Raw genomic sequence first — 14176 nt, forward strand, 5'->3', positions numbered from 1 at the left:
TAACGTGACACCAGCCCAGTGATTGTGGAGACTACATGATATTGTAAATGTCACATATTGCTGTAATTTGACAGATTTTTTCTTATGCTGCGGTGCATCCCGTTGGTATGCTGTAAGAATTCTTCTGTGCGTAGCTTTTCCCAGTGACATTCCCTCCCTGTTCTAAACTGGTTTAAAACTAAACAGTAAGTTTTAACGAGTCAGACTGTGCCGATAACAGACGACGATCTACCGCAATGCGCACGGCAAGGACAAAACGTATGAGAATATAAATCCCATTAAAACCAGCAAAGACATCCGTTTGTTTTATAATAAAGATAACGGTCCGAGACAAACCATGGTGAAACTTTGGGGAATTTCTGAGCCAGAATCACCCTTTCTCCGCTGCGCACAGCTTTTGGTTTATTTGTCGTGTGTAAAAGCTTTGTCCCCCCTTGCTTTTACCCCGCTTTTTTTCGCTATTCTATCCAGGGTTTCTTCCTCTTTTTGGTGACAATAGACGGCCCATACTAATCAGGTTTCAAAGTAAATAGCAGCGCGGGGCGAGCTCAATGTAAATTGTGCCTGTCAAAGCCCCCCCACCCCACCCCAGCCCCTCCAGTGGTAGATGGCTACACTACAAAAAATATCCCTCGCTACAGATCACCCGGTTCAGCTTCGAGTCAGGAGATCTTCGATATGCCAAGTCGGTTGGTTGAATCTATTTGGAGTGATATGCTTTGACATGTTAACAATGTCAAATCTATCACCTATAAATTCACATTGTCTGTCATTTTTTTAACGGAATCTCCAAGCAGCTTAAGCTTTAATGGAATAATTTATCTAAGTAAAATCTGTTAAAGACTCGTATTGTAGTCGAAAACGGGAAAACTCTGTAACCTGCTTTATATTTTCCACTTCATTTTACGAAAAAAATATATTTATATTTTTGAACACGAGACAAAATGAGTCATCGAGATGGACATTTTTTGCAGTGAATAAACGGAACGGGACTCTAACCAATGGAGAGAAAGAGAGGGCTTGGCTATAACCTTAGCCTCCCATTTTCTCTCTCCCTCTATTCCCCCCTCTCCTCTTCTCCTCCTCCTCTATGCAGGGCTCTGGCCAGTCAGTCGCCTTTGATTATCAGTCTCCAGCAGCCCCTCTCTTGGCTCCTTGACATGAGCACCATATAAGGCGCAGCGATCTCCATAGAAACGTGTCAGTTTCAATAGTAGTGTCAAAGTTCACTATATACAGACATTCGCGCAGATCCCCCGTTTCGGAAACATTGCTCTGCTGGTCCTCCCGTTTAAGCGCATTCATTTTTGGGTCTCTCCTTCTTGCATATTCTATTAGTAGTTGGTGTTTTTCTTCTTCTTCTTTTTTTATCTTTTTCTCTTCGTATCTCCATTCTTCCTGCTGGAGAGAGGTGAAACTATTCATGGGCACTTCATTCGGCGACGCGGTTTTCTTTCGCTGCTTGGCGAGATGATGAGGTTTATTTAAGAATATAGATGTAAAATTCCAGCTCTTCAGTTTTTCCTCCCCTCCTATACGACGAAGACGGGAGTGTAAAGGACCAAGGGAAAGAAAGGAATTTATCTCCGCAGCACTTTGGATCGCGTGTCTTTCCAGCAAAAGGTTTTTCTTTTTTTTTTTTTTTTCTTCTTCTTCTTCTTCTCCTCCTTTTTTCACCAGTTCCTGCGTCCATGTGAATCGCTCCTACCTTTCCTTTGTGGCTATTTTATATCTAACTGCAATTACGCCTGGACTCTGGTTTTCCTACAAGATTAGGGATTCCTGAATGGCTGACTGCAATTTACCTTGGAACTGGCCTCCCGATACTTGCATATCCTGATCGGGTGCCTATTTAGTCGCCCTCCTGTATTTTGAATGTATTGATCGCGTTTACTCCCCTTCTTATCCCACATGAGATTGCGTGCTCCGATTTGACTTTGCACTGCCCCGTCTTTTGAGATCACATTTTTCCCCCCTCTCATCTACGCTTCATAGACATCGGCGATCATTTCGCTTTATAGCACTTTCCGGGGCCGAGATATGGCAATGGTAGTTAGCGTCTGGCGAGATCCGCAGGAAGACGTGGCCGGAGGACCTCCGAGCGGCCCCAATCCAGCTGCTCAGCCGGCGAGGGAGCAGCAGCAAGCGGCATCGGCGGCGCCGCACACTCCGCAGACCCCCAGCCAACCGGGACCCCCGTCCACGCCGGGGACCGCCGGGGACAAGGGGAGTCAAAATTCTGGACAGAGTCAACAGCATATTGAATGTGTGGTTTGCGGAGACAAATCGAGCGGCAAACACTATGGCCAGTTCACCTGCGAGGGATGCAAAAGTTTCTTCAAGAGGAGTGTACGGAGGAACTTAACATACTCATGTCGTGCTAATAGGAACTGTCCCATTGACCAGCACCACCGAAATCAGTGCCAATACTGCCGGCTGAAGAAGTGTTTAAAAGTGGGAATGCGGCGGGAAGGTGAATATATTTTTAAAGCCCACTCATGATCATGCATCCTAGTAGCAGGCGTACAGGGCTGCCATGTTGCATTAAGGTCACAGGCTTTATGGTTGGGCATACTGCAGACTCCATCCATGTTTTTGAGGGATGTTTGCATGAATGGTTCGTCTTTCTGTCTCTATGAGAGGGGGTAAAAGGCCAGTAGAGCCACAGCAGCTATGCTTGTGAATGTACGTCGCCTGAACAAAGCGGCTCGTCTAGTTTACCCTTTTATTTCTTTTTTTCTTGTAATCTAAACTCCACTATTTTCAAGCAAAAGGCAGTGGGTCCAACAATTCTATCTTACAGAGCGTTAGTGCAGAATAGCGGATGTTTGTATATGTATGAGCATGCATGTCTCTATGTGAGTGTGTGTATGTGTTTTGGGTGCGTGTCTCTGTGTGAGTGTGTGTGTGTGTGTGTGTGTGTGTGTGTGTGTGTGTGTGTGTGTGTGTGTGTGTGTGTGTGTGTGTGTGTGTGTGTGTGTGTGTGTGTACAGTGCAAGGCTAATGGTCCCATCCCTAACGGTCCCATAAGTAAGCTTTCTAATTCATAATTGTACAGAAGGATTTGTGACCCATGTGTGTGTAAATGTAAAATGAACACACTACAGAGTCGTCTCTTTGTGACTCCTAGTGCTGACTAGACATCTCAAACACACTAAATAATGTCCCTGAAGTTGTTCATGGTTCATTGTTTTGCTTGCTGCATTACAGGCCGTAACTTTCCTCTCTGTGTCAAGTGTTTGATTCCAATTTATGCAGGCATCCCTCAATACAAGAATATTTGCAGTGCTCATTACAACCCTGTATCTTATGCATTGACTTGCGTTGATATTTTATTCTCAGTATTAAACACTTCTTGAATTCCTTTTATTCCCAGATGACGTTTTGATTTAGGCTAAATCTATACATAAGATTGGATTTAATGATAATTATCTATCATATTTGTAGCACGTTTGACCACCATTAAGAATTATGTAAATAACTAAAGCACCATAAAAATATAATGTAGAAATTAATGTGTAATGACACGTTTGAAATATCCAAAATAGTAAATATGGTCAAATCTGATCCTGGGTAACTGATAATATATATGTTTCGTGTATCAGAGTGAATGTGTTTTCATGTACGTGTAACTCTGCTAAATACAATTTTGTAAATACAGGGGAAGACTGAGGGACAAAGCAAACCTGTTTTAATTAAATCCTTATGTGGTACATAGAATGTTTTGCTTTATAATATTTCAGTTTTGCGATCACAGTATCTTTAGAAAAGCCTGTTGAGTTGTTTTTTAAGTGCATGCCGTTTTACTGAGAAGAAACACGCTAGTTGTACCTTTCGTAGCGGCTGTAGTGCTCGTGGACAATGTTTATGAGTCCTGGATGCACATTTCCTCTTTTTCTCTTTCTTTTTGTCAGCGGTTCAGCGAGGACGAATGCCTCCAACCCAGCCGAACCCAGGCCAGTACGCGCTGACGAACGGGGACCCTCTGAATGGCCACTGCTATCTGTCCGGATACATCTCGTTATTGCTGCGGGCAGAACCTTACCCGACGTCCCGGTACGGGAGCCAGTGCATGCAGCCCAACAATATCATGGGCATCGAGAACATCTGCGAGCTGGCGGCTCGCTTGCTCTTCAGCGCCGTGGAGTGGGCGAGAAACATCCCTTTCTTTCCCGACCTGCAGATCACCGACCAGGTGTCCCTTCTCAGGCTGACGTGGAGCGAGTTGTTTGTGCTTAACGCGGCTCAGTGTTCCATGCCTCTGCATGTGGCCCCTCTGCTCGCCGCGGCGGGCCTCCACGCTTCCCCGATGTCCGCGGACCGCGTCGTGGCTTTCATGGATCACATCCGGATCTTCCAGGAACAAGTGGAGAAGCTTAAGACCCTGCACGTAGACTCGGCAGAGTACAGCTGCCTGAAGGCCATCGTGCTTTTTACATCAGGTAGGTGACACATAGAAACATGTCCATAATCATACGAGGCCTAGTTCTGGTGGTTCGAGGGAGGCTCAGAGGGCAAAGCACAGTGGCATAAAGAATATGGCTGTCAGGTATCGGCTAGTCACATATCTGAGTGTTGGAGATGTTTTTGTTGCCGTGGGAAAAAAGATATTTTGTCAGCAGCTTGCTTCATATCCACTTACATGCATTCCCATGTCAGTTGTAGCCGCAGCATAAGACGTGTAAACAAATCCAGATTGAGTGAGTGCATCAGCTCTTTAAGAGTATCTCTCCGTTCAAATCCTTTTAAAACGAAGATAATTTACAATCTCATGATAAATGTTTCATAATCTTACGTTCTAAACTTTTTTAAATAACTGAACCGAAACTGAGATTGTTCGCGCCCATAAATTTTGGAACAGGTGTCAAATAATTGAGCGTAAAGATGAAATAGTCTGTCAGTTGGTGATATATGACAGCTGATGCATTTATGAGTGTCGCTGCATGCTTTTATCCTTGTTTTTCGTGCACAAACACATGTCTTCGGGGGCAGGAAATAATCCCTAACAGACTGAGATCAAAAAAAGCTGATGGAAGTTGACTCGTGTGCTAGTGCATCGCCTCTGTAGGACACAGAGCAGCACTTAATAACACAAGTTATTAGTAGTTTAATCTTAGCTGACCTATTAATTTTCTTAGTTACTGAGGATAGTTTCTCCTGTCGCACAGCGTTGAAAAGTAATCAGCAGCAGTTTTTAAAAGTAACCTACATTGTTGATAGCTTAATTGATGGCTGACTAGGGCAAGGTCCTAAATGTCCTTATTTACTCTCGGTGCGTAATTTAGTTGCTATTTTGGAGTCAGCAGTGTACGCTTAGTGCCATTAGGCCCGTTATGTCATGGGAGTCTGGTGATTATGGGGGAAAAAAGGGAAAGTCTAAACTCCTTCACAGGCCCCAAAACTACCTCTTAACTTTCCTCAAAGTTTTGACCTCAGTGTTCTCATATTTGGCCCATTACAAAATTCTAGGAAAAAACTTACACAACCTATAATTGGACACGTTTAAGATAGAATAATCAGTTTTACCTGTGATTCTCTGGTTTGATTTTATGTTGAGATAATGGGTTGTTTCAGTATCCCTAGAAAGCGGCATAACTATTATAGAGAGATGTTACACTGCTCTTTTAAAATATTTTAGGAATTATTTGTACTTATCTTTACAGTTTTTTATTATATTAAATTACAACTTTCTGATATTATATTATATTATATTATATTATATTATATTATATTATATTATATTATATTATATTATATTATATTATATTATTATTACTTCAGTAATTGCTCATGCTATTTAAAAACTCAATATATTGTAATATAGTCTTAAATTACATAAATTGGAAAAATTATCAAAAATCAATATTTACTATATTAATAAATATGAATTTAGAAATTGTATTTCAATCTAAACAAATTTCAACATTACTATTTATGTATATATGTTTTTATTTTCATCTTACACGTTTTCCTACAGTTAGATGATTTCATAAAAGTTTACATTTTTATTTTCAAAAACCATAATTGCAGCTCAGTTTTGGGGTTTTACAAGTTGATAAGTTTGACAGCGTTCTGACTAAATATTCTTACAAATTATTTTTATTTTAACACATATAATACTTTTTTTTATCAGATAGCTACTACTTTTGTCTAACGTAGCATGGTTTTATACTTACTTTATATACAATTAGCCTGCTCGTCCTGTAACTGTAGCTGTGTGCTGTGCTATTATTTGACATATCTGACCATATCTTTCTATTCAGTTTACCCCAGATTACCCAGAAAAACTCCATATACACATTAACATCTCCCTTGTTTTCTAACAGATCATTTGTGATTGGCTAAAAACTGAAGTCGGCTATAGAAAGTCACGTGGCACTTTGCCAAGATCAGCGCGGATTGTTTGCCTTTAATAACACCAGCCTTGTCAGTATTTGATGCATAAATAATGGTGGCCTGGGTAAACTATTTTCACCACAGATCTATATCATTGTCTTATATTAACTCCTTATCCACGTATGCATACAGCACCGTGTGCTTTTGCTAACTATCATAAATAATTGTTTGGATCTGGAAGCTTTGCTATCATATCCTAGCCTATTGAGGTTGTGGGGTGCAGTGGTTACAGAGAGGCCTTATGGAGATCTGTTGGGTGTCTTTGACCAGCTTTCTCTTGGTGCATGCATTCAGCTGCTGCATATTTTCTGCAGAGCGTTGATTCCATACATTATTCCAAAAGTATTTGGAAAATTAATCTCAAGTAGCTGCTATGTCGTTTTTTTATTTGTATATTTTATTATATTTTTTAGAACTTTATAAATGTAATTAATTAAAACGTATCGATTGTTGTATATTTTAGAAGAGACACTCAGCGTTTATCCAAAGGGATTTGCATACATGGGGCTCTGATCGGTCGGACAAAGGTCACAGTAAATCACCCTGAGATCTCAGCGTTGACCCTGGGTTCATAAGGTTATTGTATCTGGCCATATTGAGTTATAGCACTGAGAAATTAAGGATATGCTTTAAAGCCTCTGTCCTCTAGCGCTTGAAAACGGCAGGTCTCTTTAATGTATAGTTTCTAATGAACCATAGCTCAAAACAGAATCTTCTGATGACTGCTCACACTTCTTATGGGACCATACATGCCAGCGGTTACGCTGCTGCGTTTACAGCACTTTAAGACGCATGCTCTGCTTGGGTGGAATAAAACGGTCCTTTTACAACAGACAAAAACACGTAAGACACTAACAAGCCTCATACGCTTTTGTCTATATAGAAGCGTGACTTCAAAACTCACCAGTGAACACTCAGCCCGTCTCGCCTGCTCATTTTCTGGCATTTATGTCGCTGTTCTCTGACTATTGACTTCACCTCCTCTAATAAATTTGATTGCTTTCAGCGACCTGTCCTATAGGCTATACGGAAAAACAGGCCAAGAGTGGTCTATGGAGACAAGAGCAGCGAAATCACTTAACAGCTTACTGCAGAGTAATTAGGTCACATTACATCCAGTGTAATTTCAGATTCATCAGTGCCGTTTACGTTGCCTTATACTTGAATCCCCAGACTCCAGGCATAAAGAGCAGCGGCCTTTGGGTCCGTAGCCTACTGTTCGCCTCTGCTTTGCTACCCCATCACTTCTCACTCTGCGCGACTACAACTCTGACATTTAGCTCTATATTCTTGTTGATTGTTGTCAGGACAGGCAACGATACCCTCCACTGAGTTGTGCATCCCCTACTCCAGCAGAAAGTCCCCTGTTTACTCTGTATGACAGTCCCACTCGCTCAGTGTGATGTAGCATGTTTGGGCAGCCTGTTTGTTCATTCCACATTGTCAATAACGCGTAATGGCGGGTGCTGAATGATAACCAGCGAGATTTTACAGGACGTAAATTCGGTATGGCAAGGTGTGTGCTTGACAGAGCTGACTTGACACAAAAATTGACCATGTGGCTTTGTATTCGAAAAGTGTCAAGGAAATATCTGTGAATTCACCAACAATGTAACTGGAGTTTGTTTGTCTTTATGAATAATTGTAGGGGGAAAATAGCATGTGTGTAGCCTCTGATATCACTGTTTCTCCTCAGATGCACCTCTCTGCAATCTTGGCTTGGTCACCATATATATATATATATATATATACATTTTTTCTCTTTTTTTTCTTTTTTTATGTACTTGTACCTTGAATTTTATCATGTCAGAGTCAGGTTTACTGAATTTTTTTCGAAGTACTACACTCAAGGGCTACAGAACTAATGATGCTAACCACAGTGTTTTGGTTTTTTTCTCAGACGCTTGCGGCCTGTCCGACGCTGCTCACGTCGAGAGCCTACAGGAGAAATCCCAGTGTGCTCTGGAGGAATATGTGAGGAGCCAGTACCCGAACCAACCCAGCCGCTTTGGCAAGCTCCTGCTGCGGCTTCCCTCTCTGCGCACCGTTTCCTCCTCGGTAATCGAGCAGCTGTTCTTCGTCCGCTTGGTAGGTAAAACTCCTATTGAAACCCTCATCAGGGATATGCTATTATCCGGGAGCAGCTTCAACTGGCCTTACATGTCCATCCAATGATCCTTATATGAATGAGGAAAAAAGAGAGGAAAAAGGACCAAAATTCAACACCCCTCACCCCATCTACCATCAAGAAGACTATATATAGGACCTTTTCTGAGAAACTTGGAAGACATTACTTTTTTTCTGTCTTCTGGGACTGTGATGGAATACATTATGTACAGAAAAATATTGGAACTGGACTTTACACCTGTGTAAATCCACCCTCATCTTCAAGAACAATACTCTCCATTTTGTAAAATACTAGTCTTTATTTTCCTTTTTTGTAAAAAATACAAATAAAATGAAAAACATCATATGCGCAGTAAGAAAAAAGAATCAAGACTTAGCGGGAAAATAATGTTTCCAAGCAATTATAAGAATTGTCCTGTGTCTATGTACCTCTCTGTTTTGTATTTTTTCTGGTTCTAAACCAGGGTTTCTGTGATTCTATACTAATAATTTTTTGATATAACCTTTTGCTTCTTATAATGAGTGCGATATATGTTGTCGAAGCTATGTTCTCCAAGAATTAAAATTGAAGTGAGAATTTAAAACAGAAAAATAAAGAAATTTAGACAAATAAGAAACAGTCTAATCGCTGTGACAGTATCACCACTGATGGTTGAACTTTTTCCCAATTGATACGATGGACCTGCAACAGCAGCAAACTGACCTCCAGGACATTTTTACTGACATTTTTACTCCAGGACGTCTGGGGCGCCTTTTCCCCGGGCCATGGGTGCGTGTGGAGTCGATCATCAAAGAGGAGAGACATGAAATCAAAAGCACTTTTAATATATCATTTCAAATACATTTTGTTTGTTTCGTCTTGAAAATTTTCATTGTTTCTTGAATTTTATTGGTTGTTGCCTTCAATTCTCCTTCAATTCAGCTCCATGATGCAGCTTTTTGCAGAAGGGTCGGTTGATGAAGTTGTGTGATGGTGACTGTACTATTAAAAAAAAGAAATAGGCAATGATGTGTCATTCTCAAGCATTTTCCTGGGCGCAAATATTAAGGTATTCTGACTTATTTTACACCAACAGATGAGATCTATTTGCTCTATGTGATCTTTTGGCTTCTGTAAAAAAAAAAAAAAAAAAAAAAAGAAAGAAAAAAAAGAAAGAAAGAAAGAAAAGGCAAGAGATGCCTGCAGTTACCAGGTTGGAAACATAATTCTTAATACTGTGCTCGCTTCTCTTACCTGGAAAAACGAGGTGGTGCACGGGATTAACTTTGGTAATTACACAACAGACGCACATCTTACATTTTTAAAAGACCCACTGACATAACTGGCATTGCGGATACAAAGAAAGGGAGACAATACGTGAGGAACTACAGCAGTGAGTTCTGTACCAGTCTGTGAGCCCATTAATGTTTAATATTTTTCCCAGACAGCAAGGGAAGCCTGCGCACCACAGAGCCACCTCTATCCTTCCTCCCTTGGCTTAATCAAGGTGATTCTCAACAAACCAAACAATACCCCCACCCCCTCCCTCCTCCCAAATCTCGTTCTTAAAAACTCTGCCTTGATAGCGCATTGCATGCTTCAGTATTGATGTGGGCGTCATTTGGCAAAAGGGTTAGGCCCCGCTGCAAAGCTGCTGTGATATGCGTGATCAATCTGGAAAATGTATTTTACAGCATGTAAGCCAGTCGATAGGAACACCGAGTGTGATGCATTGTGTGGGAATGGATGGGAGGAAGGAGAGGGAGGGAGGAAGAGAGACCATGGAGCCAATGCTGAGACAAATGAGAGGAGAAACGTGTTAGAAGGAAATCAAGTGTACGTCTCTGTGTGTGAGAGAGTGTGCGTGTATGTGAGAGGAAAAGAGAGAGACAGAGACAGAATGAGATGTGGCCTTGGTTTGCCTGATACACTCAGAGTGTAATGAGTACATCGATAAGTCCTCAATGTGTTAGATGGGTTACACAGAGTTTCTGTCCTTGCACTGGTCTGTCTCTGCGCGTGCTTTCCCTCTTTCTTGCCTCCATTTACTGCACAAATGACAAAGGAAGCCCAGTTATTTACCTGCACCTACCATTCACTGCATTAACACACACTAAGAGTGATAAAATGTGATTTTGAAAAATGGAAAGTGTTATGAAGAAGAAATGGGTTTAGGCTTGACATTTATTAAGTTTGCCTGTTAGTCCTCCTCCTCATCAGGCGTGTTGCTTGTGTGCCATATTTCCCACATCTTCATCTGCTGACTGGCAGTGATGAGGGACTGCTGAACAGGAGCTGCTGTTGCATGCTGCAGCCCCAGAATTTGACGTTGCTTTATTTGTCATCTTCCTTTCAGGATTATAGGAGTGATATTTGTTTCAGAGTCATGTTTGTGCTACCTGTTTGTCTCGTTCAGAGGCTTCAGTGTTAAAATATTAATTAGGTGACTGTAATGAAGTGGGTCGAGCTTTAGGCTGTCCCCCTGATGCTTTCATAAATTTTTATACATACGATTTATTTCTGTTTCTGTTTGATGCATCTATCGCTCCAAACTGAAATAAGACTGGGGCACACACATTGTAAGCCACACACATTGTAAACTACTGCAAAAACATTGATGTAATGTTTCTACAGATCCTTTATCCTGGAATGATAGTTTTCCCAGAGCTTTAGGTCAGGTGAAAACTGCAAAATATTGAACCCATGGGCCCTTTCCGTTTCGGTCTATATTGAATGTCCTAAGCTTTCTTCTTTCATTCATTCATTCTTTTTACTTATTTATTTATTTATTTATTTTTATTTATTAACAAAAGTTAAGACATGTAAGCATACATAAATAAAAAACACAGAAAATATATGCCGCATTTTTAAACATATGCATAAAAACGCATCCAGAAATTAACCAATTTACCCGTTTGATTCACAATATTTCTTTACTTTCTTTTGTACCTATTTTTCTTCTGTGTAAATATAGTGCAAAGGACACTTTCTTGGATTAAAACGAGGGCTATATGTGAAAATGAACTAAATGTTTGTGTTTCGAAGAGTGTGGATGTGGTTTCATCATTGTCATAACAACAGTCCAGATCGTTTTTGTTTTATGTAGCTTCGGACTAAATTGTTTGCTGGGTTATTAAACGCAGCTTTCAGCTGCTTGTCTCTACATAATGTATTCAGAATCCCTCCAGAGTAACTATCTTTTATCCTCTTGCTGAGGGCATTCTGTTATACAGTTGTTACACTGCAGGCTATATAAAGCAGTAGTTCAAAAACAGATAAAATTGTGGCATGTGTTCCTAATTAACGTTTCAGTATAGACAATACAAGCAAAACATACGAAGACTCTGGGAAAGTGATGGTTTATATTCAGGCTGTGGACCACTTTTGACTATCCTTTTTTGACAAAAGCTTAAATTAGCATATTAAACCATTTAAAATATGGATATTATGCTTTAAATAACTGGCACATTTTATTTGTTTATTATCAAATTTGTCTTGCGATGTTTTGACAAAATTAGCTATTATTAATTAAACAGAGAGAAGAAGGAAAGTAAATTTACTGTCAAATTACTCTTAGCTGCGGTGGGTAAGGGAGATGGATATGTGGCACACTATAGGCTCCATTTGTGTCTCTGAAATTTCGGAAACTCTGGTTACCAAAGTGTTACTACGAAATGAGTTAAATAACCATTTACCTTTGTCTGGTTTCATTCATCAAACCACAAGTGGAAGACTCCTAACACGGGGGGCTATTTGTTTGCTTTACACAAGCAGCTGGGTGCGATTTCACGTTTGAGATATCTGTCTGAAAGCGAAACATTTATTATCCTAACTTGTCAGCGAGGCTATTTCTCCAAAACCCTCAATGCAATCCGGCAGTGTTCTGCAGGAGTGGCAATGTCCCATTGGCGTCACACGTCACTACATTTCACTTATAGCAGCCTGCTTTCCCGGTCAGATTTGACAAATACTGTTGTTTGAGACAATAACAATTTCCAAGTAGCAGCTCTGTGTATGAATGGGGCCCGCTCTGAAGTATGACACGGCTTATTTCTCATATTGTCTTGTGCGTAAAAATGATGACAGCAGATGCAGGACAAGTGCTTCGCCGTGTATGCTACCAAGCTAATCCACACAAGCTTGTGACATGGCTGGGAACGCATAGTGACGACTAATGTCCGAAATTAAATGGATTTCCGTGATCTGTTTGCTGTATCTCAGGATCCAGCCCGAGTTTCTTGTATTGACTGTACAGTCAATGTAGAGCGATATCGTGTGATAACAGTGTGCCGTTCTCAGATCTGTCTGCAGACCACATAGGCAACCTTTGAGCCATGGATCAAATCCAGCCCTTCAGGGTAAAATAAGCCTTATTGTAAATGTAACACAAGGGAACGCCTCCCTGCTTACGCGCATTCACGCGCGCGTGTGTACACCCGTGGCTTGTTATTAGTGTGTGTAAGGTAATGGCAGGATTTTGGTATATATTTGTAAGGTAGTTCTGCATGTTTACGTGCGGGCACGTTCTTTGGAAGCCTGTGCGTAAAAGCGTGTATCCACAAACGTACGTCAGCGTATACTCAAGCTGCTGGCCGAGGGAGAGAGAGAGAGAGAGAGAGAGAGAGGTGATTGTGAGAAAACCCGGATCGCTGTGTAAGCGGATCTCTTTGTGTTGATTTAGGAAGACGTTTGCTGTATATAACGTTCAAGGCTGATAATATCATTGCCTAGCCAGATAAATAAAGCATTGGCCAAAACCATCGGGTCAGCTATCGATCCGCTTTTTCTCCCTGAGAGAGCGAGAAGGCGGGGTGGACGGAGGAGGGGGACTGAGAAAGAGGAGAGAAAGGGAGAGAGACCTTACTCATTAGCATTCCACAGCCATGGACTAAACGCTGACAACTAACAGAGATATCCAGCTCTACACCACTGCATGCATTTTCCCCCCTTTGTCTTCTTCCCCTGGCCCTTCATTTCCAGCGGACAGATCTCTCGTCACAGCCAGCACATTTTTATTTATGCCCTCTCCTCTCCTCTTGCACGAATGGACCCCTTGCACAAGAGAGGAAAAAGCTTCTCGTAAAGGAGAGGTGGAAAAGGGGGGGAGTGATGTTGTAAAAGCTGCGCAGAAGTGACAGCACTAAGCACACCGGCTTTGCTTGAGAGAGATACAATGGTGTGTGACGTGACAAAATAGAAGAGGGAGATGTATAAATTATCTGCGATTACTTAGGTATTTTAGGATAAAATATATGTTGCCTGAAAAGATTCATAATTTGAGTGTTGATATCCCTATTGTTATTATTTAATTATGTAATTCACAAATGCTCTTTTATTTAGAATAAATTAAGCATACACATCTGAACACACTATCTGAAAAATAGTAGAAATCATTTATCAAATTATTTAAATCTTGAAAAGGTTATGACGTTTTCTTTTATTTGTTTTTTATTGGCATACTTTTGTTTTGGTTTTGATAAATGCCTTAATTATTTTAAAAAGTAATTTAGAAACCTCAAATGGCATGTTTTGGACAAGGTTCTTTTTCCATTTTATATCTTAATATGAGCCTAAGTCTCGCCCAACAATGACAGCTGTTCATCTGATAGTAACTTCTTTCCAAGTTTTCTCCCCTCCCACCCCGGGGCCCCCAGTCTCTATCTTGCTTTGTTG

The 14176-nt window shown here is 40.8% G+C and overlaps 1 protein-coding gene across 2 annotated transcripts; it reads left to right on the forward strand.

Annotated features, from left to right (window-relative positions):
* Positions 1-1203: 1203 nt before the first annotated feature.
* nr2f1a (nuclear receptor subfamily 2, group F, member 1a) lies at positions 1204-9529 on the forward strand. Of its 2 annotated transcripts, none has more exons than XM_041998990.1 (3): positions 1204-2473; positions 3918-4442; positions 8297-9529. In XM_041998990.1, exons 1-3 carry the CDS (start codon positions 2041-2043, stop codon positions 8569-8571), a joined length of 1233 nt encoding a protein of 410 aa, XP_041854924.1. In that variant the 5' UTR covers positions 1204-2040; the 3' UTR covers positions 8572-9529. The 2 variants fall into 2 exon arrangements, with proteins under 2 accessions (XP_041854924.1, XP_041854923.1); XM_041998989.1 differs by having other exon boundaries at positions 1209-2473; positions 3915-4442.
* Positions 9530-14176: the final 4647 nt, after the last annotated feature.

Source organism: Melanotaenia boesemani, chromosome 11 (assembly GCF_017639745.1).
Source record: "Melanotaenia boesemani isolate fMelBoe1 chromosome 11, fMelBoe1.pri, whole genome shotgun sequence".
In the NCBI taxonomy this organism is placed as follows: domain Eukaryota; kingdom Metazoa; phylum Chordata; class Actinopteri; order Atheriniformes; family Melanotaeniidae; genus Melanotaenia; species Melanotaenia boesemani.

Bases quoted from the DNA above. Each gene is read 5' to 3' on its own strand.
- nr2f1a (XM_041998989.1), top strand. From the start codon at position 2,041: ATGGCAATGGTAGTTAGCGTCTGGCGAGATCCGCAGGAAGACGTGGCC. The intron at 2,474-3,914 runs GTGAATATATTT...TCTTTTTGTCAG, and splicing joins AGTGGGAATGCGGCGGGAAG to CGGTTCAGCGAGGACGAATG. The intron at 4,443-8,296 runs GTAGGTGACACA...TTTTTTTCTCAG, and splicing joins CATCGTGCTTTTTACATCAG to ACGCTTGCGGCCTGTCCGAC.